At 45.9% G+C, this 27,565-nt stretch overlaps 2 gene segments (V, D, J or C); both read right to left on the minus strand.

The window, feature by feature from the left end:
* The window catches only part of LOC113908991, a 394,892-nt gene that overhangs the window by 67,801 nt on the left and 299,526 nt on the right, over positions 1–27,565 (minus strand). The window contains 1 exon segment of the C gene segment in view: positions 5,086–5,099. Within this exon segment, the coding sequence occupies positions 5,086–5,099 (14 nt within the window).
* The window catches only part of LOC113908989, a 177,535-nt gene continuing 166,598 nt past the window's right edge, over positions 16,629–27,565 (minus strand). Inside the window, 5 exon segments of the C gene segment in view lie at positions 16,629–17,604; positions 18,765–18,896; positions 19,261–19,326; positions 19,927–20,205; positions 26,357–26,401. Of these exon segments, the coding sequence occupies positions 18,766–18,896; positions 19,261–19,326; positions 19,927–20,205; positions 26,357–26,401 (521 nt within the window).

Here is a 27,565-nt window from a genome sequence, read left to right on the forward strand (position 1 = left end):
CATACTTGGATTCACAGTTAAGAGAGTTCGTTTTCCAAAAGTGAGTTTGTAGATGTTACTTCCTCACAGTCAGGGAAGGCTTTACCAAGACAGGAATAGGAGCAGCTCTTTGCAGAAGGGCCCTACGGTGCCCAATATGGTCTTGATCCCTCAACCCTGCACTAAAACTACAGGTTATTTGACAATAAGCCCAGAAGCAGGCTGCTGCAGGCAGAGCTGGGCCTCCACGGGACAGTGAGCCCCGATAAATATATGCATTGCTTATTTTTAAATTTTTTTTATTGCTTTTCTTTTTCCGACAAAGCTGCCGCCTTAGTTTGGGTAATCCACTTCCTTTCCTTCTTCCTTCATGGTCTCCCCCTTGGCTGGCACTCACATAGTTTCTACTTTATTGCCCTCTGGGGCTGTTACTCTGCTTTTTATTGAAATTGCTCACATCAACTCATTAGATTCTGGTTTACTAGAAACTAATTGCAAAAGGGAAGGAGAGTCAGGGAGTTTTTACCGGGACATGTTCGAAGGAAGAAGTCTGAGGGTTTTCTGGTCCTTCTAGGCCTGCTTCCCAGGGATGGGTGAGGCAAAACATGTAGAAATGAGCTTCACCAGCCAGGAGCGCCCACAGGCCTGGCCTGGAAAGGAGAGGGCCCCGCGTAGCTTCACCTTTCATACTTACGGGGATTGACAGTCAGCCTGGTTCCCTGCCCCAACACCAAGTTCCGGCCTCTGGCCCCAGTCACACCACAGCAAATGGCTTTACGTAAACTGCGCACAGGCCCCTCTCTCCCCCTTGAGGAGGACACCTGATCTGCTTTCCCTAGCACCGCATCTGCTGCGGACAGTGGCCCGAATCTAACCAACAAACCAGACAAGTTCAGGGCAGTGTCTCCTTGAGGCTGCCTATTTTCTCCTTGACAAAGTCTCCTTTAGGCTCCTTTGTAGACATGTACCAGATATTTAATCTCTTTGCCAGTCAAATATTGAATGTCTTTATTTCTACTTCATAGAATTTTAACATTTTTTTTTAACCTTTCCTTCTGCTTTTACAGAGCTCCCCCTAAAAACAGCTGGATTAAAAGAATCTTTGAAGACAGACTATGCTAGGTCTCCTGAGTGAAGTCAAGCTGGCTTCCTCCTTAAAATTTCTGGTTTGCATCCTAGGGCCCCCTCGCCTGGGACCTAATCCATCAGGATAAAACAAGAAGGGTTAGGAGGCGAGGCAGGAATTCCAGGGGGAAACCCTGCCCTGTGAGCCCTTCTTGTCCCTGCACAATTACTTGGACTTCTTTCTGTGCTCATTCCCTTCCTCCTGAGCAGGACATTGCTAGCATTTTGTCACCAACAGGGAGCCCCCCTCAAGATGGGTTTTAGCAGAAACCCACCCACGTGCCCTTTAGTCGGAAAACAGAGGGGTTTCTTTCCTCTGCTCAGGGAAATGTGATTGAGAAACAAACTCCAGTTTTGCAAAGCGGAGAGGATCACCTCTTGTTTGCCTCTGTTCTCCTACCCCCCACTCCTCTCTGATAGTTTTAAACTATTTATAGAAACAACCCCTTTGGGGTTAGAGAAATGTGGCGAGTTTCTAATCTCTTCATCTTTTTTTCTTGCTATCTATTTACTGCAGTCATATATTTACAATCTAAATTTACATTTCATTTCCATTTGCAGGAGCATCTAATGCACTTGCCTATTACTTCCAGAACACTGTGTGTAATGATAAACTCTATTGAAATAAACCAATTCACAAGGAGGTTTTAGGGCTGGAGGTTGACATTTCTCTCTTCCCAAGACAGCTATTATTCCTTTTCCAGGAGAGCCTAAGATTGGGCCAGTTCAGCCAAGTAAGCCACTGGGCCTGCGGGGTTGATGTTCTTATGTCTAAATAACTGTCAACTGCGCACTGCTCCTTGGGATTAATTTGGATTTTCTTTTTAATCTAGTTCCAAAATGTCAGCTTCCAATCTTTTTAGCTCTGAGAATCTCTCTGACAGGCAAAGCTTAAGGTAAATCTCATGGATGTTTTTTGAATCTCAACCAACATTTCATCTCTGTACACATCACAAATAAAGGAACCAAAAGAAGGATGAATGTAACACCTGCGGGAGAAAATTTATAACAGTTCTCTGGGAGAGATGAGAATTATAGATAAAAATGGAATTACATATGCTTTTTCTGATTATCATTTCTAACATCTGGGGGTTCTAAATATCCAAACGAGTTTGGAAATATAGTTGCTGATGCACCTGCTCTTTGGACTCTCATTAGTGACGGGACACATGGGTCAGCATGGAAATGCTTTCTTCTTCTTTTTTTTAAATCTTACGTTGTTCGGGCATAAGGGACTTAAGGAAGGTCATCTGGAGCTAACATAATACTCACTAGGACATCCTCATTCTAGCTTTTCTGTGGTGGATAATAATTGGGCCACAAAAGTAGAGGTTTTGTTTTGTAGTATTTATTGGACAGTTGGTTTCTCTTAGGAATTGTAAGCAAAAGTTAACCTCAAACAATTGTCTGGAATGAGCTTCTATTGTAGTAAATGGAGACTCTCTCATGAAGAAACACTTCAGCTACATTCAAGTTAATTGAAATGAGGTTTGTTTTGAAAAGGGTGGGCAGCACTCAAAATATCCTAGTGGGTATTGCAAGCTGGAGAGAAGGGCCATTATGACATTTAGATTAGGGAGAGCTTCTCTCATACTTCCAAGCTCAGCTGCCACTTTTTCGCTGAGGGGCACAGAGATGAGTGGGTATCAAAAGGGGCTCAACAAAGGCAGGGATGAAAATGTCCCAACTGGAAACACAGTGCCTAACAGTGCCTCGGGGCACGTTTCCAGAAGTTTATGATCTTTCTGACTAATTTGAATATTTGCTTTCAATCTTACCCTTTCCCTAAATGTCAGCTTGTCATCAATGTCGACACCAGAAAAATCTGACATGGCTTTACCCAAAGAGCTGGGTTTCAACATTTTGAGAGTTGTGGGGATTAGAAGATTCTTTTCCTTGCTGCATGGACAAAGAAGCCTTGCTTGGGAAGATGGGGCAGGTAACTTGAAAGAGGTCATTGCATTGGTTCTATCAGTAGGGTTATATCTCACTCTCTCCTTTTGGACCAAGTTGCATTGCACAGCCCCCGCCATTGCTAGGTTCTTTAATCTGTTCTTTCTTTCTAGAGAATCTCCTCCCTTTCTTTCTAGATTCTTTCTTCCCCTTACACACTAAAACTTTAAGTCCAATTCCATTTGTCAGACATGCACTTCCAACAAATAACGGAAGCAAGCTCAACATTTCCAAATGCTTAAAGGTGTGGAAGAAGAAAGGTCCTAAAGGGTCTTCATCGGAGGCTGTCCTCACCACCTCTTTCACCAGAAAGACACATGGCACCAAGCTCCTGAAGATGCTAAGAACTGGGTGAGTAATTCAGTGATCTTTCCCTGAATTTCTAAAGATGGTGGCTTATGTTTAAATACAAGTCACCTTTAAGACATACCTGGTCGAACACTCACGGTCGTTCCTTTTCCAAATATCAGCTTATTATTGCCTCCCATGTCACACAATTACACGCGACTCTACAAAAACTCCGTTGTCCATCCCCCCCTCGCCATCTGCTTAAATGTTTACTTGTCACCCAAGACTCCCCTTGATAAAGCCAGCTCTTTAGAATGAAGTTCTGATGGTAGAGGCCAGGGACCACTGAGCCATTCCCGTCCCTTGCACTGCCCTCATTTTCCTGGAAGTGTGTGGACATCCCCGCAGGGCATGCTTGCTTTGGTAAAACAAGGGTAGAGATGGCCTCCCCCCTATTTTACAGAGGAAGAAAATGGAAGCTCAGAGAGTTCACCAATTTTCTCTCAGTTCCTGGAAAATCCCACCCTTTCTGATAAGCAACGAAGCCTTCTCACAGAATGACTCCTTAGTTCAGTGACCCATTGGCACCATTATGGCCAGTGAGGAGCCGCAGCAGCACGGGCGGCAGGTGGCCCAGTCCCGCACCAGGGAGGTACACGTTGGCGGTAGTTTGGACTGGAATCCATCAATGGACCGCTGTGGTTTGGACTTGGGTTCTAAAACAGAATGGAAAATTTAGGAAGCGGGGTTCCAGAGAGCAATTTGGAAGCATTCGTTATTCGGACTTACATGGCTTTACTGTCAGTTTTATTTCTTTTCCAAAGAAGAGTTTTTCAGATCCGCCCCCAGGAACACCCCCACAGACTGCCAAGGCCCTTCTACCAGGCGCTGGGACCCGGTGCTCGTCCTGCGCTCCCAGGGGAGGCACAGAGGCAGAAACCCAGTGTGGAGCGATTATACAATGGCATGGTTATGCCTGAAAAGGGAGAGGAACCATGGAAAAAAAATGAATCACTCTTTACCTAGCAGCCAGTTAGATCGTTTGTCATTAATTAATTGCTTATTCTAGCTGGTTGACCGTTGCAGTTAATTTGAAATTGCTCTGGCTTAGGGGCCAGGGCAAGGTCCTTAACATGCTGTGCCTCTCGGTTTCCCTGTCTGTAAAGTGGGGGAGAGTAAGGACTCCTGGATGATATTGTTGTGAGGATTAGGATATGCAGGTGGGTGAAATACATGCTAAAGCCTATCATAAAATAACATTTTTGATTACCTCGTGTTTTAGATTTTCCACGCTGTTGTCAATCACTGGCTTTACTTGCCGAGAGCATGCTTCCCTGGGGATTATTTTAGCAATGTTAGAGACCAGACATCAGTGACTTCCCCCCCCAAACGGCCCCTCTTCCCCCCAACTAGTAAAACATTTGGCGTTGGAATCTGAGTGCCAAGAATGACATCCTAGGTTCTCTTTCTCACTGAATCAGTTTAAGCAAGTTATTCAACATTTCTGTGTTTCTATAAAAACATAAGCTAGAAAAATGTAAAAAATCCTCTTCTAGAAAATGAGGGTAATAATAGCATGTAACGCACAGAGCTGGGATAAGGATTCAAGGTGTTAATGGGTGGAGAGCACGCAGCACATTGCCTAGCACATAGTAAGCAAGTATGAAATCATCATTATTTTTTCTCCCCAGAAGCCAAACACATGTCAACAGCCTCCTTTCTCAATGACCCCAAAATGACCTGTCTTCCTCTAACTGATAGACCAGCAGGGCTTTGAGGGCAACAGAGGAGCTGCCGAGCAGTTTGATAAAGAGTTAAGTGATTTTGTGAGAATTTAGGAAAACCTGCATGCAGCTGCATGGGCACACCTTCACAGTCGGACCATTCCAGGGGACGTGGAGAGGGCAGCCTTTAGCCAGGCAGGACTGGAACATGAGCAGAGATGGGCCAACAAGCCACATTTTCATTAGTTGGAGTCAAAAGAATCTCAAAGCACATTCAAGAAGAGGATTCAGTGCTCCTCCACTTACTGAGATTCACTGTGAGCTGAGTTCCCTTCCCAAATGTCATCTTAGAACCACTGGTTTGTTGAACACCCTGCTGAGGGGCTTTGCAGAAACCTGTGGTGTCAACTTAATGATGAACCCAGCTTTGCAGAGCTTCCCAAGAATTAACTGTTAACTAACATCTTCAACTTCAACTCTAAGACAGGGTAGGGTGATGGTATATTTCTTTCTGGTAGCCCAGGGCTTCAGGGCTGAGGGGTATATCCAGAGATATGCTTGCCACTTTAAGACACCAGAAGGCTTACCATGCCAATTCTGTATACGTATTCCGTGGTCCAAAGCAATTGCGTTGCTGGGGGCAATCTATTATAGAATATAAACTCCCACTGGGAAAGGAATTAGCTCTGTAGTATTTTTAGGTAGTGTTTGATGGTCATAGTCATTGTCTGAAGACAAGACCAGCATTTTCATTTTGACTTTTTCTATCCATGCCCCAGTCTGCAGATGGCTGAGCCTTTCCCCAGATATCAAGTTCAGCTATTGTTCTTACTTTACCTGCAATAAACATGCAATGATTTTTATCTCCTTTTGGCACTTTGGGGTTCTGTTTCAAGTTCATTAAGTCTTGGACAAAGAGTGTCTGGGGGTGCAAATGGAGCTGCTATGGCCAAAGACCAAGATGTTTTTTTCTCCCTTGGGTCAGGCCGGGTCAGAGCTATGAGCTGTCTCGGCTTTCCCCTGGACTAGGCTCAGCTGTGTGACCCTGAGCAAGTTCACAACCTCCCTGAGGTTCCCTGTCCTCGTTTGCAACATTCAAGAAGTGAGTTAGGTGGTCTTTCAGGACTTTCTGAGCTAATAGTTTTTGATTTGATTCTCTAGATTTATCAAAAAAAATGCTGTGCGATCCCCTGCCCCGCCCCATGTGTCTGGCCCTCCTCCTTGTTTCCTAAACAAAATAAATAAGCAAGGTAGGCATCTACTTATTAAATAGGGAAATAGAGTTTTCCAGGCCTACCATCTGCCTTAACATTTAATCATTTTAGAAGTTTGAAGTCAGGAGTTTGGAACCGAATCCTCAGGGGAGAAGTGTTCTTTCTTTGGAACTTCTAGACAATTCAGAAACCAAACCAAATAAACTGACACCTTTGGTGTAAAGTTAGTACTTACTAAGTTTCACTCTCACTGCAGTCCCGGTTCCAAATGTAAATTTCCAATTTCCTTCCATCCCACAGGAGCTAATGCCTTTACGTAAACTATAGGCTCCTGCCTCCCCACAGCAAAGGTGGTTTGATCTTTACAACCTTTTCCCACAGGATAAGGGAATTCATCATCTATCCAAGAGTTTCAGCTCTCTGGGTACTGAGGGGGTTCGATGCTAGCACTGGGTCTGAAAAGGAGGTACTTAGCCACGCTGACAATGAATTGAACCCCCTTCCCCAAGTGGGGTTTCTTAGTGTCATCACACAGTGCCCGGGCCCTTTACCAGAAGTCCCTCCTTGTGCTAGGTTGCCACTTCCTGTTCTCAGACCTGACTCTAGTGTAATCGGGGGGCACCATATATAATGAGGTCATTTAGGGTTGCCCTGTCCTAATGCAACCGGGGCTCAGGCTGTGAGGAGAGCAGGACCGGGCATGTTAGGATGGCCCAAAGCTCTTCTCTGGGCTTCATGGGCAGCTGGGACCCCCTGAACACCTAGCAGGCTATTCTTTCTTGCCCACCCAGTTGTCCAGATCAATAAGAGCAAGAATTGCCTGGTGGTTCACTGCTGGTTCTGACCTAGAGCAGGGAAGGAGACCCCGTGGCATCAAGTATTGGAGGGGTGCCAGGCCCCTTTATTCATTACTAGAAAGACAGAAAATTACCACTTCTCCTACGTTGACTGCTGGGAGCCTAATTTCGGAAATGTACAATTCTTGAAAAGGTTTTCCCCCATGGACTTCATAGATCAGCTCAAGATAACTTACAACTGGGAAAGTAAGCCTGCCCTAGAAAATAATGAAATACATGCTAAAGCCTATCATAAAATAACATTTTTTGATTACCTCATATTTTAGATTTCCCATGCTGTTTGTTGTGCACGTTTTTTTTTTTTTCTTCTGAAGCTCAGCTACTTACCCAGGGCCACATTGAGTCTGGGTCTCAAAGGTAAATCTGTTGTCGCTGTTCATCCAGTCTCTGACCCATTGATAAAACCCCCTCCTCCCTTAGGGTATTGATCACATCTTCTCAGAAACGGGCCCAGATGATCCCTGGGAAAAACTCTAGGCACTTAATAAATGTTTGTTAAATTGAATTGTATTAAACATTCATCTTTTGTTCCTAGTCCTCGAGAACACTTGACTATCTCTCTGACAATTTCCAGGTGAAAAAGAAATTAATTCTGCCAGATATTACTTGCTGAGTTTCATGATTCTTTTTAGTCTTGGTTCTCAGTGTCAGTTTCCTATTAACCCCGTTCCCACGGGAGTGAGCACCTTTACAAAAACCAGAAGCGTCAGCACAGTTGAAAGGCATGTGGCGTCAACTTTGTTCAGTCTCCTCACTAGACTGAGAAAACTGTCTGTTCCCTGCAGGTGCCCCATCTTCCCTGGGGAAGGTCTGCCCTGCTTCCCTCTTTCAGAGCAGAGACAGGAGGGGGCAGAGTAGATTTCAGGGATAAAGATGATAAATAAATATCAAAATGTTATCACTCTATGCAGAGCTGCCTTCTTCTTCTTCTTCTTCTTCTTCTTCTTCTTCTTCTTCTTCTTCTTCTTCTTCTTCTTCTTCTTCTTCTTCTTCTTCTTCTTCTTTTGCCAAATTGATGTTTCTTCCAAAGGCTGTTTTCAGCACTCTCTCCCAGATGCAATAATAACTGGATTCCAAGTTGGTATCTGGGCTTGAACCTCCAGACTCCGATGAATCACACGTATTGAATCAAGAAATTATGCTACCCCCCAATGAAGAAGCATGCTTTGCTTTTTCCCCTTGCTGGGCAACGAGGAGCTGAAGCAACATGCATGGGGGGAATAAAAACTAGCAACTCTCCTAGGTCAACTCTGTAGCTTCATCCATTAGTATCCTAGAATGCGAGACCTGGAAGGGAACTTAGTGACCTCCTGGGCCAATGCCCTCATTTTAAAGATGAAGAAGCAGAAGTCCTGAGAGGTAAGTTTGCTCAAGGTCATGGAGGTAGGTAGGGGCAGAACTAGGGCTAAACTCAGGACTCCTGAGTCCCAGTCCCGCCTCTGCCGCTCCCTTCTTGTGACTCAGGAGAATAAGGATCTTCCCTAGGTAATCTCTGTCCCTCATGGCTCTGTGGCCAGCCCAGGTATGGTTATCCCTGTTAAAGAGCGGGTAAGCCATGCAAAGAAGGTGTTTGATTTTGGCCCATAGTTTATAATTTCAAGAGAGATAGAGAGCATCTTAATTCATTAAATTTTTTTTTTCTTAGGCTGCAGGCACCAGCAGTTCACAGTAGGGGAAATGGTCCATGAGATTCCAGGGAAGCCAAAGGGAAGATAGAGATTTAAAAATAATCCAACAGAAAGTTGGCCCCGATTATCCTTTCTCTGCGGGACTCATTACAGGAACGGCATCTAGAGCAGGGTGGCAAATACAGGACCGTATGGTGTTGCCTCCTTCTGCTGCCCCCACGGCAGATATTGCTAATAGACACACCACTCGTTTGCTCCGAGTCTGCACGTGGCCTCACAATTCTTAACAGAGTGTTCCAGAGAGCCACTACCCGTGGCCAGAGAGAACCTGTTCACCCTCCTCACCCTGGGGAACGATTGCAGAGGAGACCCTATAAGAAGGCTTGAGAAATCTGGTTGGCAAGAGTCAGGTCCCACACCACCCCATCCCAAAAGCTGTCACTGACCTGAATGGACCAAGACTGTTCTTCCCACAGGCCGCTCCAGACGTGGCAAGAGCAGTGCCACAGAGCTTCACTTCTTCCTCGCAGCTCTCCTTGAAACGCTGGCTTTGGGGTTCTTCACACCCGTTCTTGCACAAAGGGCCTTCCGCAAGATCCTTCCCGAAACAGAGGTCCTGGGGGGGGTCCCCCTGCCTGCGGGCGAATGACATCTTGCAGGACCTCAGTCCCTGCCTGGCCTGCTTCCTGTTCTCCATCAGCCCAGGTCTGTCCTGGGGGGCTTGGAATGGAATGTGGCACAGGGAGAAAGTGATGGAAAAACCCTTTCTCTAGACCATTCAACTCCCATCACCACACATTCAGATGCCTTTAAGCTCTTCCTTTTGATCACGTTTCTATTCTTTCATAAAGAGAGATACGTTTGTCCATATCCACCCAAGGAAATTTCCCCATGTCCTCTACTGCTGCATTAGGCTTTTTGTTGACAGGAAAATGCCCATCTACCCTCTTAGGGTGCAGTCTTATATCCTTATAGACGGTCCTCTTTGAGTGACTGGGGAGAATAGGCCAACAGAGAAGCAGCTGCAGCTCCGGGGGGCTGAAAGGGGACGGGAACGGAGGCAGCAGCTGTGACTTAAGTTGTGAACAAAGACTATTTTCCTCCCCTGACCTGTTTTCTGTCACCATCCCGTATGACCTATTTATGGCGATGGGCTAATTAGAACAGCAGAGGGCGCTGCAAGGCCAAAAACAGAGCCGCCCACCTCAGCGGATTCGGGAGAAAAGTCTTTTTTTGAGGGATGGCAGTAACCAAGAGCCAAGCTGTGGGACAAGATTGGCCTTGCTTGCCAAATCCCACCAGGGACCCCGCCAGGTCCGAGGGCCGCTCTGGAGGGGCGGTTTCAGGCTCATGAAAGGCAGTCCGGGGCACTCACGGCCTTGGGGGGCTGCTCAGGCTCCAGACATCGGGTTTAAAGGGGCTGCGAAAGAGAAATCCAAGGGCGAGAAGTCTGTAATAGGTCATTACATCTTATCCTGAAACGCTGGGCGTCACTTGACTGTACTCGGTTGCACATTGTGGCCTCTCATGAAGAAGCCTGTTGCAACTTTTAGAAAACAGGGTTTTCTATAGCAGGGTTAGAAGGCTCATTTCTCATGTTCCCACTGCTCTTAAGGATTTGGGAAGAACACAGAGGGCTCAGGGCTCAGGAAGGTGTGAAGCTCTATGACATGCTTGCAAGATGGACAGAAAATTAAAGATGTGGGTCACTTTTTTGGGGCACCTGGGTGGCTCAGTCGTTAGGTGTCTGCCTTTGGCTCAGGTCATGATCCCAGGGTCCTGGGATGGAGCCCCGCATTGTGCTCCCTGCTCCACGGGGAACCAGCTTCTCCCTCTCCCACTCCCCCGGCTTGTGTTCCCTCCCTCGCTGTGTCTCTCTCTGTCAAATAAATAAAATCTTAAAAAAAAATAAAAATGTGGGTCACTTTTTTTTTGACCATTAATTGGTACAACATAAATTTTGCCAGATTTCACGGCTTTCTATTTTTAGATTTATTTAGCATCTTTTCTCTAAATATCTTTGAGGCGAATAAAGCTCTCAGGAACTGTATTTATCAGTGTATTTAATAAACATTGTAAGAGTGACAACAAACTAATCCTACATCATTTGCCGAGCGTCTTGCATACATTATTTCATTTAATATCCCAGCAGTCCTGTGAAAGAGCTAGTACTGTCACCTCTATTTCACAGATGGAGAAACTGAGGCTTGGAAGGGTCAGGTCATACTTAAGGTCATCAAGCAGAGAAATGCTGGAGCTGCGTGAACCCAGGCACCTGGCTCCAGAACCCCACTTCTCTTTTTTTATTAAAAATTAAAAAAAATTCTTTTCTAGCTTCGTTGAGAAATAACTGATACAACATTGTGTACATTTAAGGTGTACAGCCTTTGATTTGATGCACTTATATATTGCAAGATGGTTACCGCCATCGCGTGAGCTGGTACTTCTAGCACATGACATAATTACCACTACTTTTTTGGTGAGAACATTTAAGATCTTTTTTTTCCTAAAGATTTTATTTGTTTATCTGAGAGAGAGAGAGAGAGAGAGAGAGAGCAAGAGCAAGGGGGGAGGGGCAGAGGGAGAGAGAGAATCTTAAGCAGACTCCATGCTGAGAGAGGAGCCCAACTCGGGGCTCGATCCCAGGACCCTGAGACCATGACCTGAGCCGAAACCAAGAGTAAGATGCTTAACCGACTGCACCATTCTGGCACCCTGAGAGAACATTTAAGCTCTACTTCCTTAGCAACTTTCAAGTATATCATACGGTGTTATCAACTATAATCACCAGGCTGTACATTAGAGTCCCTCAACCTGTTCATCTTCTGACTGGCGGTTTGTACCCATGGGCCACCATCTTGCCGTGTCTCCCACCCCAGCCCCTGGTGACCACCGCTGTACTCTGTTTCTGTGGCAGAAGCTCATTCTTCATCATGACACCGCACTGCTGTTCCGAGAAGTGCCCTTCCTGAAGGGATGTCTTTCAAGGACTGTTGGAAGGGCAGCCTAGTGGGGGAGAGTCATGACTATGCCACCCCAAGGAGGTCTCGGTGTCTGAACATTCTGGGTGAAGCATTAGGGTGTGGGGTGTCCCTCTGTTAGAGAGTGAAGCTGTCTTCTCTGTTCTTGGCTGTGGTCAGGGGGAATTGACGTTGGGCAGTCAGAAGATGAGTAGCAGTTAAATTTGAAAATTGCTACTGTCTAAATCAGGAAGGGAACACTCAGCTCTCTTATAAATGTCAAAGCTGCTGATGCTTTAGGGCAGGGACAGACACCAGAAGCTAGGTGGGGACTGGAAGAGCTCAGGGACGTGGGAGACTTGGAGGCCCTGAGATGGTTTTCTGCTAGCAGAGGGCTGCGTTCCAGGAAGGGGGCCCCAGCCAGCAGGGGGCAGTGCTGGCCCGGGCAGCCAGGTCACCCAACCTTCCTCCTCCCCTGTCCTGGGGCCTGAAGAGGCTCATGGGGGGAGGGGGGGACTTGGGGCTGCCCGGTGTTCACTTTCTGCAGGCCTGGGGTTGCCAGATAGAATACAGGGTGCCCAGTGAAATGTGAATTTCAGATAAACAAGGAATGCTTTTTTTTGGTATAAATGCATCGCAAATATCTCTAAAAGTTTTTTATTGTTCTTTTGAAATACGAACTTAACTGGGTATCTTGTATTTTTGTTTGCTAAATCCGGCAAAACTGATCCACGTCAATGGTGAGTTTTTAAGTGAAGAATGTTGCATTCTTTTATTGCACAAATATTTATTGATCATTGATTACGTGTCAGACACAATCCTAGGCGCTGGGGGTGTATCAGTGACCAGCTGAGCAAGGTCTTTGCCCTCATGGAACTGGCATTATGGTGTGCGTGTGTATGAGGGGGGTGAGGTCACACAGGAGGCAGCAAGCAGACCATTTGCAGAGTGTTACAGGCCCAGGAAAGGAGGTCCAGCTGCCATCATCTGATTTGCGTTCCATAAAGATCTGGAGAAGAGATCGTGCAGGGAGAGGAGCGGAAGCAAGAGGACCAGTTAAGGGGTTCCTGCAGTGGTTCTGACGAGAGATGGTGGTGTTTGCAGGAGGTGGTGACAAGTAGAGATAGAGAAGCCGGACATATACTTCATGGCAGAACTGACAGGCTCACTGATGAGTTAGGCATCGGGAAAGGGAAAAAGGAACTCCTGCAAACCCTTCTACAAACACTCCTGGGTTTGGGGCAGTGGGGTAGTCAGTCTTCTCTTTCTCAGGGCAGTGCCTTCCCTCTGTGCCCTGCATGTGGCTGCAAGGGCCGGTTCCAGGGGCTCCGGCCCAACACTAGCCCAGCAAGCTTGTGACCCACTTACAGCAGTCCCCCCGTGGAAGCTCTGCTTCGGGAGAGAATCTGCCAGCTGGAGCCCCACGCGGGCTGCAAAGGACCTTCTGAGAGATAGAAAATCATGCTGTGTGACATGCAGGAAGCACTCTCAGGGGGCACGGTATGCCCCCCAAGCATCAGAGATAGAAGATTTCTAGCATCCAGGGCTGGGAGAGATTTTAGAATTGAACTTGTTCAACCCTCTTCCCTCCCTCTTTCCACGGAGGACTAAGAGATGAGCCGAATGGCATTTCTTGGGCACAAGTGCAGCTCTGCTAGGTGCTGGGTGACCGTGGCCTGGTGCCCAGTCTGCGGCCTGGGGATACAGGAAGGGCGGGAAGGCTCTTGTATAGCAATTGGATGTCTAGGCATGTGACATTGGGCTTGCAGGTTCTGTTTCTCGGTGTGTGCGTGTTTAAGTAATTCATTTTCTTTGTGTTTACAGAAGGATTCCTTCAAGATGGATTGAGGACCAAAAGAACAATAACAACATGAGTTTCTTGGGCGGAAGCAGTTGTCTGGGAGAGTTACAGCTCATTCAGTCACATGACCGTCAGGGCAGCCTGCCTGCTCGCATTGCCTCCCACCTCCTCCCTCAGAAGCTCTAAGATGGTCTCAGAGACCTCAAGAACCCCAGTTTATTCTCCAGCTTCTGCCCTGATAGGAAGAGAAGATGATTTTTCTTGTGGGCTTTAGCCTTTTGCTTTTCTGTGAGTACACTCATTTGTGTACATTCCTCATGTCCTACCACCCCGTTTCCCTTTCTTTGACTTTAAACACTTGGCATGTTTCTCTCTACACTTGGTTTTCCAGTTATTCTCTGCCTTTGACTTTCATCTCTGTGTCCTCCTCTGGTCTCTGCCCATGGAGTTCCCTCTGGGTGGGCCTGTGTGGGACCCAGGACCTGTGGAGTGTGGGGCTTCACTATATTCTATTTCTTCTCTTCGCAGACAAGGGCGTGTTGTGCGACCAAGTGACCCAGAGGTCCCCGGACCAGACAGTGGCCAGTGGCAGTAAGGTGACGCTGTTCTGTACTTACTCCACCACACGATCAAACCCAGATTTATACTGGTACCGAATACGGCCAGATCACTCCTTTCAGTTTATCCTTTACAGGGATAACACTCAATCCAAAAACGCAGATTTTATTCAGGGTAGGTTTTCTGTGCTGCATCATCAGTCCTGGAGAACCTTCCACTTGGTGATCTCCCCGGTGCAGCCTGAAGACAGTGCCTCTTACTACTGTTCCATGGAGCCCCACAGTGAGGCAGATGCTCAGGAAATCTGAACATAAACCCCGGGCACAGCCTCCTCTAACTACCTCATAGGGCAGCTCACATCCCCAGACATGGGATCCTTCTTCCCAGTTGTTCTGTGTTCTGGCCTGGCCTTCAGAGGTGCCCTACAGAGTCTGCTGACTAATAAAAAGCCAGCTCCCCCTGGCTTCACATGGAGCAGAGCACCTCCCCGCTTCTGACTCAGTGGGCCCTGGGGGTGGCAGAGGGGGAGATGGATGTCTGAAGAATTCTCATCTTTGTGCCCCAGTGCCCAGCTCACTCACTCCTGACAGAGCCGGGTGGACATGTGCTGTGAGTCCTGTGAGGGTATCAGAATGGGGCAGGTGAAGGGCCAGGCTAGGGAGAGCTCATCAGGAGGGTCTTTATTTTAGTCTCCATCATTTATCCCTTATTGTGAATTGGTCTGTTTTCTTTTTAAGACTCAAAATTAGACACAGAGTTACTTCAAACATTTTTCACCGATTCACCTTTTTTCCTGCATCTTCTCGTACAGCCACCTTGTTTTTCCTGAATGCTCTTTGACACCACCATTTTACTTACTCTATTTGGAGAACCTTTTTCTTTCACTGGAAAGCACTGAGATACTCCCAGAAAGTTGTCTGTGATTCCCGGAACCCCAGCTTCAAAGTCCCTGAGTCTGGAGCTCAAGGTTGTCTCCAAGGAAGATAATCATCTCCAGGGGAAGCCACTTATGTGATGTCAAAACAGATACACCCTAAGCCCTGGGAACGGGTCCCTCTTTCCTTCATTTCCATTGAACTCTCTGCCTTAAAACAATGTTTAGAGTTGTGAGTGGTAACCCGGAAGAGGGTAGAAGCCTTAGCACTAGAGCCCAGAGATGTGAGGGCTTTCATTCCCAAGGTCAGAGAGCTGGTTAATGACCGAGCCAAGGGGGGGTGCCGCACTTTTAGGGCTCTCCCTGGCAGCGGCGCCCCAGTAGGCTTTATCAGTAGGTGTTCTGGCAGGAGTTTACCTAGGCTTCAAAACAGGGGGGCAAAGAGCAGTCACTATAGAGAGGAACGTAGAGGACACCGGTGAGGGAGCCAAAGGCTGTGGGCAACTGACTCAGCCTTCGGGCGTCTCTGTTCTGCCCACGACTGAGGTGTGTGCAGCAATCTTCTCAGGGTTGTTGTGGGCTTAAGTGAGCTGCTGTATGTGAAAGCTCCGGAAAACTAGAATCCACAAGATGATGCACCCCCAGACCTGAAGACAGCCATAATCCACCCCCAATCTCTGGCGCCTGCCATTAATCATCTCTGGAGACTCTTTTTGGTGGAAGAAATTCGAGATCCTGTGATAAGCTAGGTTTTTTTTTTTTTTTTTTTTTTTTGCCACCGAAGTGGACCAGAGAGGGTGGTTCATTTATATGCTAAATACAGGACAATCCTAAAGTCCAGTCCGGCTGAAATCAAATCAACACCTTGTCCTTGTCTTGGGGGCGCAGTATGCTTTTGTAGAAGCAACTTTGGGCTGCCGCCCTTGATAATGTGGTTCTGTTCACCGTCCTGCCCTTGTCTCACTGAATGACTTTGGACAAGGTATATTACCTTTTCCGGGGGGCCTATTTTTTCCATCTGAAAAATCAGGATGTGATCTTTTTGTTCTTAGCCACTCACAGAAACATGCTGATGTTGCCCAAGGTAACAGATGGGAATGTTTTGGAAAGAGGTGTTCTTTACACATACGAGGTGCAGTTGTGCGGAGTCTTTTTAATGGTTTTTCCCTGGCTGGACCGGCTTATCCACCTGGATGGTCCTAAACCCACTGACTCAGAGTGCTGCTGAGTCTTTGCTTTGGGCTGTGAAGACATAACATGGTAGTCTGCAGATGGCTCTGGCAGGGGGAGTTAGTGAGGGTTGCTCTTTCCCTTGTGGCCTCATAAAACCACACTTGACACCCTACGTAGCGCCCTCGGTGCCGAGGAAACCACACTCCTAGGGCGCAGGGGCTCTGCTACCTGAGCGGGTGCACTTGGAAGAAGCTATAGCCTTGCTGAGATGGGAGTAGCAGAGCTCATCAGCCACAGAGGGGTCATTGCTGCGAAATAGCAGCCACAGCAGGAAACCCAGGCTAGGATCCCCAAGGCGGGACCCTGATGGCTTGGGGCTCAGGAAGCCGCAGCATGACCTGCAGGCTCAGTTTGGCTTCTGTCTGCCTAACAGAGGTTCACAGCACCCACTTTACCCCTGCGGTGATGTGTTATGAGTAAAGCTAGAGGCAAGGAACACTCAATGCACTTTAATAAATGCAACAGAGAACAGCACTGGGAAGGGCAGAAAACCATCAACAACACGGGGCAGGCAAGAATCATCATCCCCTGACCTCAAATTCCCCGTGCCCAGATTGGCAGGCAAAAAGATAATCTTTTTACAGCCAAAATCCGAGGGCTCCTGTTCCTCTTCCCTCCCTCCAGAAACATTTGCACAGTTTGTGGCTTGAGAGCAGGCCCACGTCTTACTCATCTTTGCACCCCCGGCACAGTACCTGGAACTTAGAGGGGGTCGATTCATGTTTGTTAAATTCACTAATAGAAAGAAGTGTATTTTCTCTGTATTTTACTCTGATCCTTGTTGATAGCTTGGAGAATATCTGGATGAGGTTTTAGAAACCCCACTGGCTGCATGAGGAGTCAAATGTAATTTTGTTTGTAAAGTACTAGGAAAAGCAGAAAGTGCTTTTGCGGCCGAGAATATGCCAGCTCAAGGCAAACCTAGGGCTGGGCTGAGCAGAGCCATCCATGTTAGGTAAGGCCCTCTGCTCTCTGTCCCCCAGGGTCTATTTTCCTAGGGGACCATGGAGCTGGGAATCTTTTGGCTCCCACTTTCTACTTCTGAAGGCAAAGAAAGTCAAAGGAACAAAACACCTTTTTCAAAGTGTATCAGTTGTGGAAATGAAAAAGAAAATGAGTCCTATATCTCTTTATAAAGCAGCAAAAAGAGCAGTTAGGACCATAATGGTCAAAAAGTCCCCAGGTGGTCAAAAAGTCCCCAGGACTTTTGTCTTTCCACCAGGCTGGAAAATGAGCTGGGTTTGTTGCCTTTGAAGGAAAACTGGTTTGGGTAGCAGCCGTTTAAGCAAGGCTGGGATAGGTCAGCTTGAATCACCGAGTAGGCAGAAGCCTAGGAGACAGCTTCTCTGTAGGCTTTTGTGAAGACATAACGTGAGAGTCTCATAATGGAGCCTTCTCATGCCGGTCAGCCTGCAAGTGAAGGACAGTTGTCAGAGCGTCATAGATCACAGACCATCAGTGCTGGGAGGAATCATGGTCCTCGTGTCATCTGGGGCTGGCCAGCACTTGCCATGCTGTTATCATTGCAGATGTCACTTATCTATTGTGGCCTGTGTCCCTTCTGCACATGGCCATATTCAGCTAGTCAGTATTAGCTTATCAATGTTGGGGTAAGCCATGCAACCCATTTGCTGTCCTTAGTCATAGCTCCTTTGTTTTATGGATGCAAAAACTCAGGCCCAAAGAGATAGAGCAACCAGGCTAGGGTAGCCTAGTGTTAATGACAAGGTCAGGGTGAAAACCCACATCTTTTGACTCCTAGTGTAGGGCTCTTTTTAGATACCACACTGCCTGTGTCCTTGGGACTCCTGGAAACCAGTCACCCATTTGGAATTGACTGGACATGTTTTCAGGCTAGGCTGGATCAGTCCCACACTCGAAATCCAGAGTTGTCCCCAGATTAGGAGTTGGGACTGATGAGTTGTACTGGAGAAGGGGCTTTGTAGGCAAACGTAGGTCCCAGTTTGAACTTTGTGTCTGAGATTACCTGAAGAGGGAATGCAAGTAGCAGGCAAATAATGTCTCAGCTGCAACTTTGTATGCATCTTGAGGAGCTAGCAGTGGGTAGGTCACTGCAAATGGGGGTGTAGCTTCATCCCAAAGTTGGGCTGGTCTACACATTGGAGTCCTGTGATAAAGGAATGGGAGCTGGCATCCCTTTTGTCTAGGCTAAGGCAGGTTCTGGAAATTCTTTGGGTAAAGCTTTACTGATGGCCTTGCAAATAACCCATGGCCCCTTGGCCAGATAAACAAAATAGTAAATAAAGAAAACTATTTCTCCTTACTTAGCGCCACAATTTTTTTTAGCTCCTGTGTTGGAGATGGGGATTATTGGCTGGTATTACATTGTACTACATAATGCATTTTGAGTCTGGCTTGAAGTAAGAGGATAACAGGAGATGGGGTGTTATGCAGAGTACCTGAAGTGGCCCACCTTATTAAATCATATTATGTCTCTGTGTGTTTTTCCCTTCCCAAGCCTTCTTGGCTTCTTACATTCCTAAACTCCCTTTCTCCCTGTGTAGCATAGTTTGCATGGGGGCTAGGAATAAGAAGCAGCTAATTCTTACCTTAAAAGAAAAATAACTTGGCAGTCAAGAGAAAATTGACGGCCAGACTCTTGGCAAACACCATTCGGAGCCCCAGCACTGTGAGGGACAGCATGTTCACCTTCCGCGCTGTGAACTGTGAGCTGTGATGAACTGTGGTCGAACAAGAGTAAAGATGGTGGCTTTAGCAGGGGACTAAGTTTCCTTCCAGAAACTGGGCCCACAACACTGACAACCAGCTTCCTCCAAATCACCAGCATTGTGCCTGGTCCGCAAGCCCAGCTCGCTGCCAGACAGCCCTCCGGGACCCCAGGCTGCTGCTCACTCCCAGCCAGGCAAGCTTTGGACACCCTTGCTTGCAGCCAGGCAAGCTTTGCTGAGAGACTCAGAGGGAACCAACTGGGCTCAGGTATGGTTTTTGCTCTCTTTTGAAAGCTGGAGACTTTTGGCCCCCTCTGAGAATGACAGAGTTTGCTTTAACCCTCAGTTCTGAAGTCGACCCTTGGTTTCAACTAACCTTTGGGCCCATAGAGGCTCTCTGAAGTTTGCTCCATGTTTTCAGGTTCTGTTGGTTTTACGGTACCTAGAACAAACAGCAGTGGTCAGGGATTCACTGGCAACCAAGAGGCTCAAAGGATTTCAGGTTTTAAAAGTGGAGGAGACTCTAAGTAAGTAAACTGAGGACCAGGGGTATGACTTGGTTAAGGTCAGACAGCTATTCACATAGCCAACCTTCTTCCCATTCTGGATTTTTTTTTGGTTATACTCTGAGGGCCACATTCAGGTATGCCTCTAATTTGTAGGAAGAACTAGGGTTCTCAATCCTATGATAGGCCGGGCTGCCCTTTGTTTGGCATTCACACTGGATTAGACTGCACATGAATTTTTAACCCAAAGTCTAGTAGTAGGACAATCATTAATATGAAGAAGACAGTGGTTGGTGAAGAAGAGATGCGGGGGGGGGGGGGGGGGGAATGAAATAAGATGGGCTTTATCTCAGATTCCAGCCCAGGGATGCAGTGTTCAATTCCAAATCAATGGTGGGCCATAGTTGGGCCTCAGTCTTGTTTCCAGCATGATACTGTATTAAGAGTGATCTGTCAAGAGTTTACATCTCCAACTTCCCTTTCCCTCAACTCTTCTTCCCTACAATTCCAGCCCCTTGAAGCTAGATATGATCTACCTGAAGATTTTTTCTTCGATTCAAAATCAGTGGAGCGCACGATTTCATTGTTGTGTTGGACTGAACAGGTCACTGAATTTGAATCTCCATACCGACCAAGCTTGACAGCACTGTATTTCCCACTGGGAGAGATGACGATAGCAGGCTCAAATTCTTCTAGTTTCTTGGATGATTCAAGATTTATGTTTATATTCTTAGGGTAGAAATCCTTCACCAGACAAGCAACAGTCGACCCATTTTTCATGGTGAAAACGGATGGTTTGACAGGAGGCTGGCTTCCTGTAAATAAAATCAATTTATTTTGAAAGATGATTATCTACAAGTGTGGGAATTAAACAGTGGTGGTTACCTCAATTCTGTTGGGCCAAATGTTATAATCCAGACTTTCCTGCATCCTGTGTGTGACCTGGGCTTCTTAGCACCCCCATGAAGGGGTGGCCAAGGGAAGTAGAAATGAAAGGCAGTCTGTTTGGATTCTAGTTAGGAGCTGCTAAGTGACGTGGCTGAAGCAGGGATGGAAAAGAACAACTACAAATAAGTTTCTAGATCGTCTAAGTTTCAATTATCTATATTTTATTAATCAATCCTCTGGACAACCACAGTCAGGCTGAGTAGCTTTATCAGTTGGTTTATTTTAAATGCATCAGCCTTTGGAGTGAGAGCAGGGTGGGTGCTTGTTCTTGGCATTGTGTCAATCAAAAAATCAGATCTGAGAAGGACTACATGAGTGGTTCAAATACTCTGAGGATGGTAGTGTTGGGGTCATCCCCATTTTACAGACTAGAAAGGATAACCACTGAAGTTAAGGGGTACATCTCTCTGCCTTTAGGTGAATACTTATTCTTTTGTAAGGGACTCTCCTGCAGTTTCTTTTGAGTCTTTAATCAGAAATAACAACTATCATTCCCAGGAAGTCCTTATAGACATAAAACCAGTTTAAACCCAGATCTTGTTTAATTCTAAGTGAAGCTATGGAATGTTGGTTTCAAGAATTGGATCTCCCCCTGGCTTCCTCTGCATTCATGCTTCACCCTGAGCTCTACCATCTACCTGCCACTCTGTACCTGCATCTTCTTCTTTCCTTGAAACTGGAAGTTTTAAAGCTTTGAGGGAGGCAGTAATGATTCTTTCCCATCATGACTTATTCAAGTTTCTGAATTATGATAAATTTTGGCAATGGAGACTTGAATTCTTAGTCTATCTTTAAATAACTGGGTTTTTGAAAAAAAATTTTATTTATTTATTTGAGAGAGAGAGAGAGAGAGAGAGAGCCCGATTTACTTGTTGTGCAAGCACATGAGAGGGGGAGGGGCAGGAGAAGCAGACTCCCCATTGGGCAGGGAGCCTGATGCAGGACTTGATCCCAGGACCCCCGAGATCCTGACCTGAGCTGAAGGCAGATGCTTAACCGATTGAGCCACCCAGGAGCCCCGATCTTCAAATAACTGTTAAAAAAGCGGGGCGGGGGGAGGCGAAAATGCCTGAAATCAGGAGAGACAACCAATCTCTGATGGTGCTCTGGATTTATTTCCAATCACAAGCTTAACTGCTGATTTTCCATATTAATTTCTTGTGTGAATATAGCTCTTATATTTAAAACTTCAGTGAGTTTTGGGGCCCCTGAGTGGCTCAGTCCGTTAAGCGACCGACTCTTGATTTCAGCCCAGGTCATGATCTTGTGGTGGTGAGATTGAGCCCTGCCTCAGGCTCCACACTTAGTACAGAGTCTGCTTAAAATTCTTTCCCTCTCCATCTTGCCCCCCTTCCCCTCTACCGCTCGCACTCTCTCTCTCTCAAACAAAACAAATCAAATCAAATCAAATCAAAACAAAACAAAACAAAAAAAACTTAGGTGAGTTTTAAAACTTGTGATATCAAATTAAGAATATTTTGCATTCCAGTGTACTCTTGTTTACTATGATCTACAATCAAGACATAAGGTAATGCTAAATAAAAAGTCTTGGTAATGAGGGAGTAAATGCAATGATTTTTCTAATGTTCTGTCCTGACTTTGGATCTGGGCTTTGCTGTGAAGCTCATGGCAGTCGAGCTATAACCAAATTAATTCGTTGTGTCTGGTTGAGACAGAGTGTTTGCCTGTCTGGAAGTTCCTGCTGATCACCATTTTGTAAGTGGACCATGGCCAATCATGGCTTTCCTAGGGAATCAGCTGTTCCGAGAAAGCCCCTCATCACTAGCATCGATTCTCCACTTCATTCTCTGCCCGGAAGCTCAGCTGAAAGACTGGATTCTGTTTCAGGCACTCAGGGCAAGGCACTCCTTCCTAAGAACCTGGTTCCTTCCACTTTAGGCTTTAGCTCGAGACAAGAGGGTGGCTGGGGATTTTTTCAGGGGGCTCTCCTAGAACCTACTTTCAACCTATGTGAGAAAACCTTCTTTGTTTTGCTTTCCAGCAAAGCCACTGATAACAGACACTGATAACTCTCGCAGTAACGGCTTGAAAAACCACACGTTCTGCTCTTTCCCCTGCCTTCAGACTTGTGACATTTCTTGCTCACTCTACTGACCTTGGTCTCATGTATTCTGGTTGATTTTCAAGAGAGTTATGTGGTACAGCGAAAGGAAACTAGCCCATTAAAAAATAAACAACAAAACAAAACAAAATAATCCTATCTCCTTGGTTACCTAAGAGTTTGACCCAATCCTAGTCTGATTTACTTGGATAATTAAGGCTTGCTTAGGATTTTAAGGCAGTTGTCAATGTTCACTCTGGGCTAGAGACCTGGTTTGAATAATTTGAACAATGTAATATAGCTGACAAGATAAATGTCTGCAGAAGGTAATACACTTGTGAGACTGAGCTCTTAATCTGTTAGCATTTCAGATAACTCATAATGCGTTCATTCGGTAAAATGTTTTTCGCAGACCCTCTTTCTCATTGAATACCTATCTATTGAAAACAGTTGTTTGAAACTAAAGTGTTTTATCTAATCCATTCTTTGGTATCATGGTAACCAAAGAAAAGGTTATCTGACTGAATTGAACCTTAAAAAAAAAAAACCAGAATGCATTTTATATCATTGCCATATCTATTTTATATTTAACTTAAACCAGATTTGAAGTTGGGTAAAATTTGCACTATTGTAGTACAAAATTTAAAGATTTAATTGTTTATTTTTTGCAAATTTCCAGTCTTTCTTCTTGGCCCACCAATATAATTACATTTCAACGTGGGTTCCAGAGGGCTATTTGTTTGAACAATTGCTGTTTTTTTTTCAGACTTTCTCTTTTTATGGGTACTGATCCAATGCTAAGGTTATGCGCTGGTCAGCAATACCAGAAGTATATACCTTTCCTGAACAGTCTTTCTTAAGTTATACACGTGGAAATCATCTATGTTTTAGATTCACATAGAGAGTCCTACTGGCTCCCTAAGAACTGTACCATCTGTAACAAATGTCACAATTTCAAGGCTCTCGGACAATAGGAGATTTAACTTGAACACTGAAATACAAGTTTGCTCTACCTGATTACTCCGACCTGGTTAACCACCCCTCTCCTTTGAATCCAAACTACAGGACATTTGTTTGCAGGTTGCAATGAGGCATGTACACTAGTCAGCCTAGCCAAAGAGATGGGTAAGAATGAAACAGTCTTCTGGAGATTTTGGGCCAAAGCATCCCTGCATATCCCTGACCCTGCTCATATGCTCTGACAATTACTATAATTTTTCTGGTTTTCTTGGCTGCCCTGAAGATTTCAGAAATAAGTGGGGGCTATAGTTTCCCCCCGCCTTTTTTTTTAAAGTAGGCTCCACACCCGGTGTGGAACCCAAAGCAGGGCTTGAACTCACGACCCTGAGATCAAGAACTGAGCTGAGATTAAGAGTTGGATGTTTGACTGTCCGAGCCACCCAGATGCCCCAGGGCTATAGTTTTAATATACACTTTTTAAAAAACAAAACTAGTTACAGAGCTACTTCAGTGACTCAGCCTGGTGACTTTTCTGGGGCCTACCCCCACATCTGGGCTGCTCTATCTAGTTCTCCTTTCCCAAGTAATGCAAACTGTATGGCAGCCCCAGGCCCAGGACTCAGTTTATCCTTAGAAATATAAGGGAAAAAAGTCAACTCACGTGGCTCCACGACGAGTCTGGTGCCAGCTCCAAAAAACATCTGTCGAGTATCCCAGGAGCACATCGCAACACTGCCTCACAAGTAACCGGCCTGGGGCTGGCCCTGGGGCCTGCGCTAGAACATCTGTGCCCTGCCTCCTCTGCCTGGGTCCCAGCCTGGAGACCCCACAACTCAGAGCGCTACAAAGCTGCCCTTGATGAGATCAAGGGGCACAGAGTCTCAGTTCCCTTTGAAGCTAATAATAGTTTGCTGGATGAGGTTGTGAGCACAAAATCCCAGCCAGGAGGCACTAGGATAGGGAACAGGGCTGACATAGAGGGAGAGAGGAAGGTGACAGGTGACTGGTAGCTGCCTTCAAGATGGAAAATTTAATTCCCTGTTCATTGGGAGGCCTCTCCAAGAAGAACACGATAGCTTGGGAACAGGGATGGGGCACTGACTGGCGACATTTCTTATAATGAGTGTCAGGCTGAAGAAGGTTTAGACACAGGTCTTGTTCTCATATTCTGGTTCCTTCTCTTGGGTCACAAATTCTGCTTTTTTGATTGGAAATGTAATTTCTTCCCCATCGCTCAGACCGAGTCTCACAATAATAAGGAATCTGTCTCCTAATTCCCTGAGCCCAGGGAGAGGCTTTCTAAGGATCTGAGGGTTGAACAAGAAGTTGGCAGCCGACGGGGAGCCCAATGGTGCCGTGGGTCACGGATGCGGGTCAGAGAAGCTGGTGCTTGCTTTGAACTGTTTATTTTCGTTTTATAATTTCTCCTGTCTCGGGATCCAGATACAAGCTTCAGGAGGATATAGTAATCATGTGCAATAGAATTTAAAGACCATATGGATTACTCTGTCTCATCGCCAGAAATCAAGAGTCTAAGGCTAGAGCCAAAGGGAATGACGGTTGTATAGGGCCATTATTTGCTGTCAAAACTTTAAGGATTGAAGGCTTGACTTGAAATTCTCACTTTCCCTACCTGAGCTTCACATATTCATATTACACTCCATCATGGAGAGAAAACTAAAGACGTAAGTGGAGTATCACTGGAGAGCACGGGTCAGTGTCCCAGCAGCTGGGCTAAGCATCACTTTCATCTCTTTCCTTCTTCTCTAAGGCTCCCAAAGGCATAGCCTCAGAGATTTGATTCTAACACTGCAGATAATTCTGAATTTCAAGTGGAAATGATTTAAAGGGAAATGAAACACAATACTTTGTGCTCAGATGCAATTTGCCCAACATCGATCAGACTGCAATCAGCTACGACACGATTGTTTCCCTCCTTCTTTCTAGTCTCTCCCCTCTCAGAGACAACTCACCAAATACCACTATTTCCCTGGAAGCAACAGGCAATCAAGAACCCCTATAAGGTTATGTTTCCTTCTGAGAGGCAGACACCATGTTGACACTACCAGCTGGTTTCAGGACTGTCGACCTTGCATTCATGTACATTTCCCCATTTCTTTATTTCCTCTGAAATAAAATTTAACCATGTAAGGGTAATGTCTGCATTTTGAAAAGCTTCTGAAAGATTACTGTTCTCTGGACTCGTCCCAGTGACTGACTATTGGCAGCTGTGCAACATCAACCCTGGATTTCCAAGCCCTGGAACAGATTACCAGTGGACGATATCCCTAGGAGAGCACCATTACTTCTCTATTGTCCTGAAGTTGGTGGCTGTGATTCTACATTGGATTCTACAGGTTCCTTAACCCTACATCCAGAGTAGGGTTTTCGGATTCAGGGCTAACAGAAGAGGTGAGCACATTAACTGCTTTTGGCCGACCCAGACTAGGAGGGGGCCTTGGGGATCATTTAGTCTGAGCCAGGCACAATGACTTATAGCAAGTTCTCAGCAAAAAGACACAAGGGAAGATTGGCTTTTGTCATCTGAGGGAGAGAAGACTATCTTGATCTAACTCCTTCTTTAATAATATTTTTCTTCTTTTTAACCGTCCCTCTTCTTACACCATGGCCATGACTCTCTGTCTTCATAAACAGTGGAAGACTCTCCTCACCTAGAGCTTGCCTTTTCCCTGGTCCCAATGCCTGACTGAGGAAGGGAACAAAAGGCTGACTAAGGGCTTTATTTGGGCCGTTGTAGAAGGCTTGTCGCTACAAATCTTCAGAACAGGGTTTCTATGCATACACAGACTATTTTCCTAAGGGAAACCTAATGAATTTGTCCTCGGATTTTACCTTGACTCTCTGCAACAACAAAACAATGGGTTTCCAGTTTGGAACCTCCTGACTTCCCAAGAAGCTCTATTCATTCAGGACTAGGCTACAACAAGTCCAAAGGAATATATGCCCTGAAGTAACATGCATAAGTAACGTGGAACATGGTTCCACGATGAGTTGAGTCCCTCTTCCAAAGACAAGTTGTGCTTCATTACACCACCTCAGGCATCATTACAAAAAACCTCGCTACCTATTTGCCCTCTGTGCGGTCCATCTGTGTGGAAGGGGTGGGTGGAGCAGAATGAGTGTAGCTGGAGACATAAAACTCTGCAACGGTGTCTGAGATCTAAGCATTATATTTTGGCAGCTTGTTTGATATGTGTTATCTTCTGAGCGTTGGCATTTAGGAAAGTCCCTGGGTTTTCTGCTTTTACCTCCTCAACCTGCCATCACTTACCCCCCGATCTTGCTTCAGGGTCACATTTTCACAGAAAGAAAGGGATCATTTTGGCTTTGCCCAGAATTGACAAATGGCTACTATTAGTGGAAACATAACTATGAGGTTCAAGTCAATCATAAAGGACTATGCCTCAGTTAGAGGTGGAAGAACATGATGGTTGGAGCAAGAGCCACTGATGCAAAAGATTGGAACCTACCCAAAGGGTCATAATAATCATAGATGCCTACCATTTGTATAAGTACTTTGCTACTTACAAATGTCTTGTGTTTATACTATCTCAGCAAACATTACTGTAACAAACTCCATGAGGTGAGATGATTAGATCCTTCTTACGGATGAAATCCCTGAAGCTAAGTATGGTTAAGATAGTGAGTGGCTGTGCTGGGCCTTACTCCCAGGTCTCCAGACTCTAGTTTCCATGCATTGAACCAGAGTAATAGATGATAGGACTGGAAGGAGCCTCAACAGTCACTTGTCAAAACCTTTGTGATGACACAGTATTAATTAATGGACGCATAGGGACAGTTTGGACTCCTTTTCCAGTACCTTTAAAAAAATCAAATCACAGAGGTGCGCCTGGGTGGCTCAGTTGGTTAAGCATCTGCCTTCAGCTCAGGTCATGATCCCAGGTCTCAGATCCCACTGATCCCTGCTCAGTGGGGAGCCTGCTTCTCCTTTTGCCCCTACCCCTACTTGAGCGAGCGCACGCGCGTGCTCTCTCTCTCTCTCTGTCTGTCTCTCAAATAAGTAATAAAACCTTAAAAAAAAATCAAATCACAGAATTCTTACTGGGTCATAAGACACTCACAGCATTGGACTTCCTTGGTTTCCTACTAAATCTTCCCTAAGAATTGGTCTGGATGATAATCAGAATCATCGTGTGCTAAAGCTGGAAGACACCTTAGAAATC

The sequence above is a fragment of the Zalophus californianus genome, chromosome 6, assembly GCF_009762305.2.
Source record: "Zalophus californianus isolate mZalCal1 chromosome 6, mZalCal1.pri.v2, whole genome shotgun sequence".
Lineage (NCBI taxonomy): Eukaryota > Metazoa > Chordata > Mammalia > Carnivora > Otariidae > Zalophus > Zalophus californianus.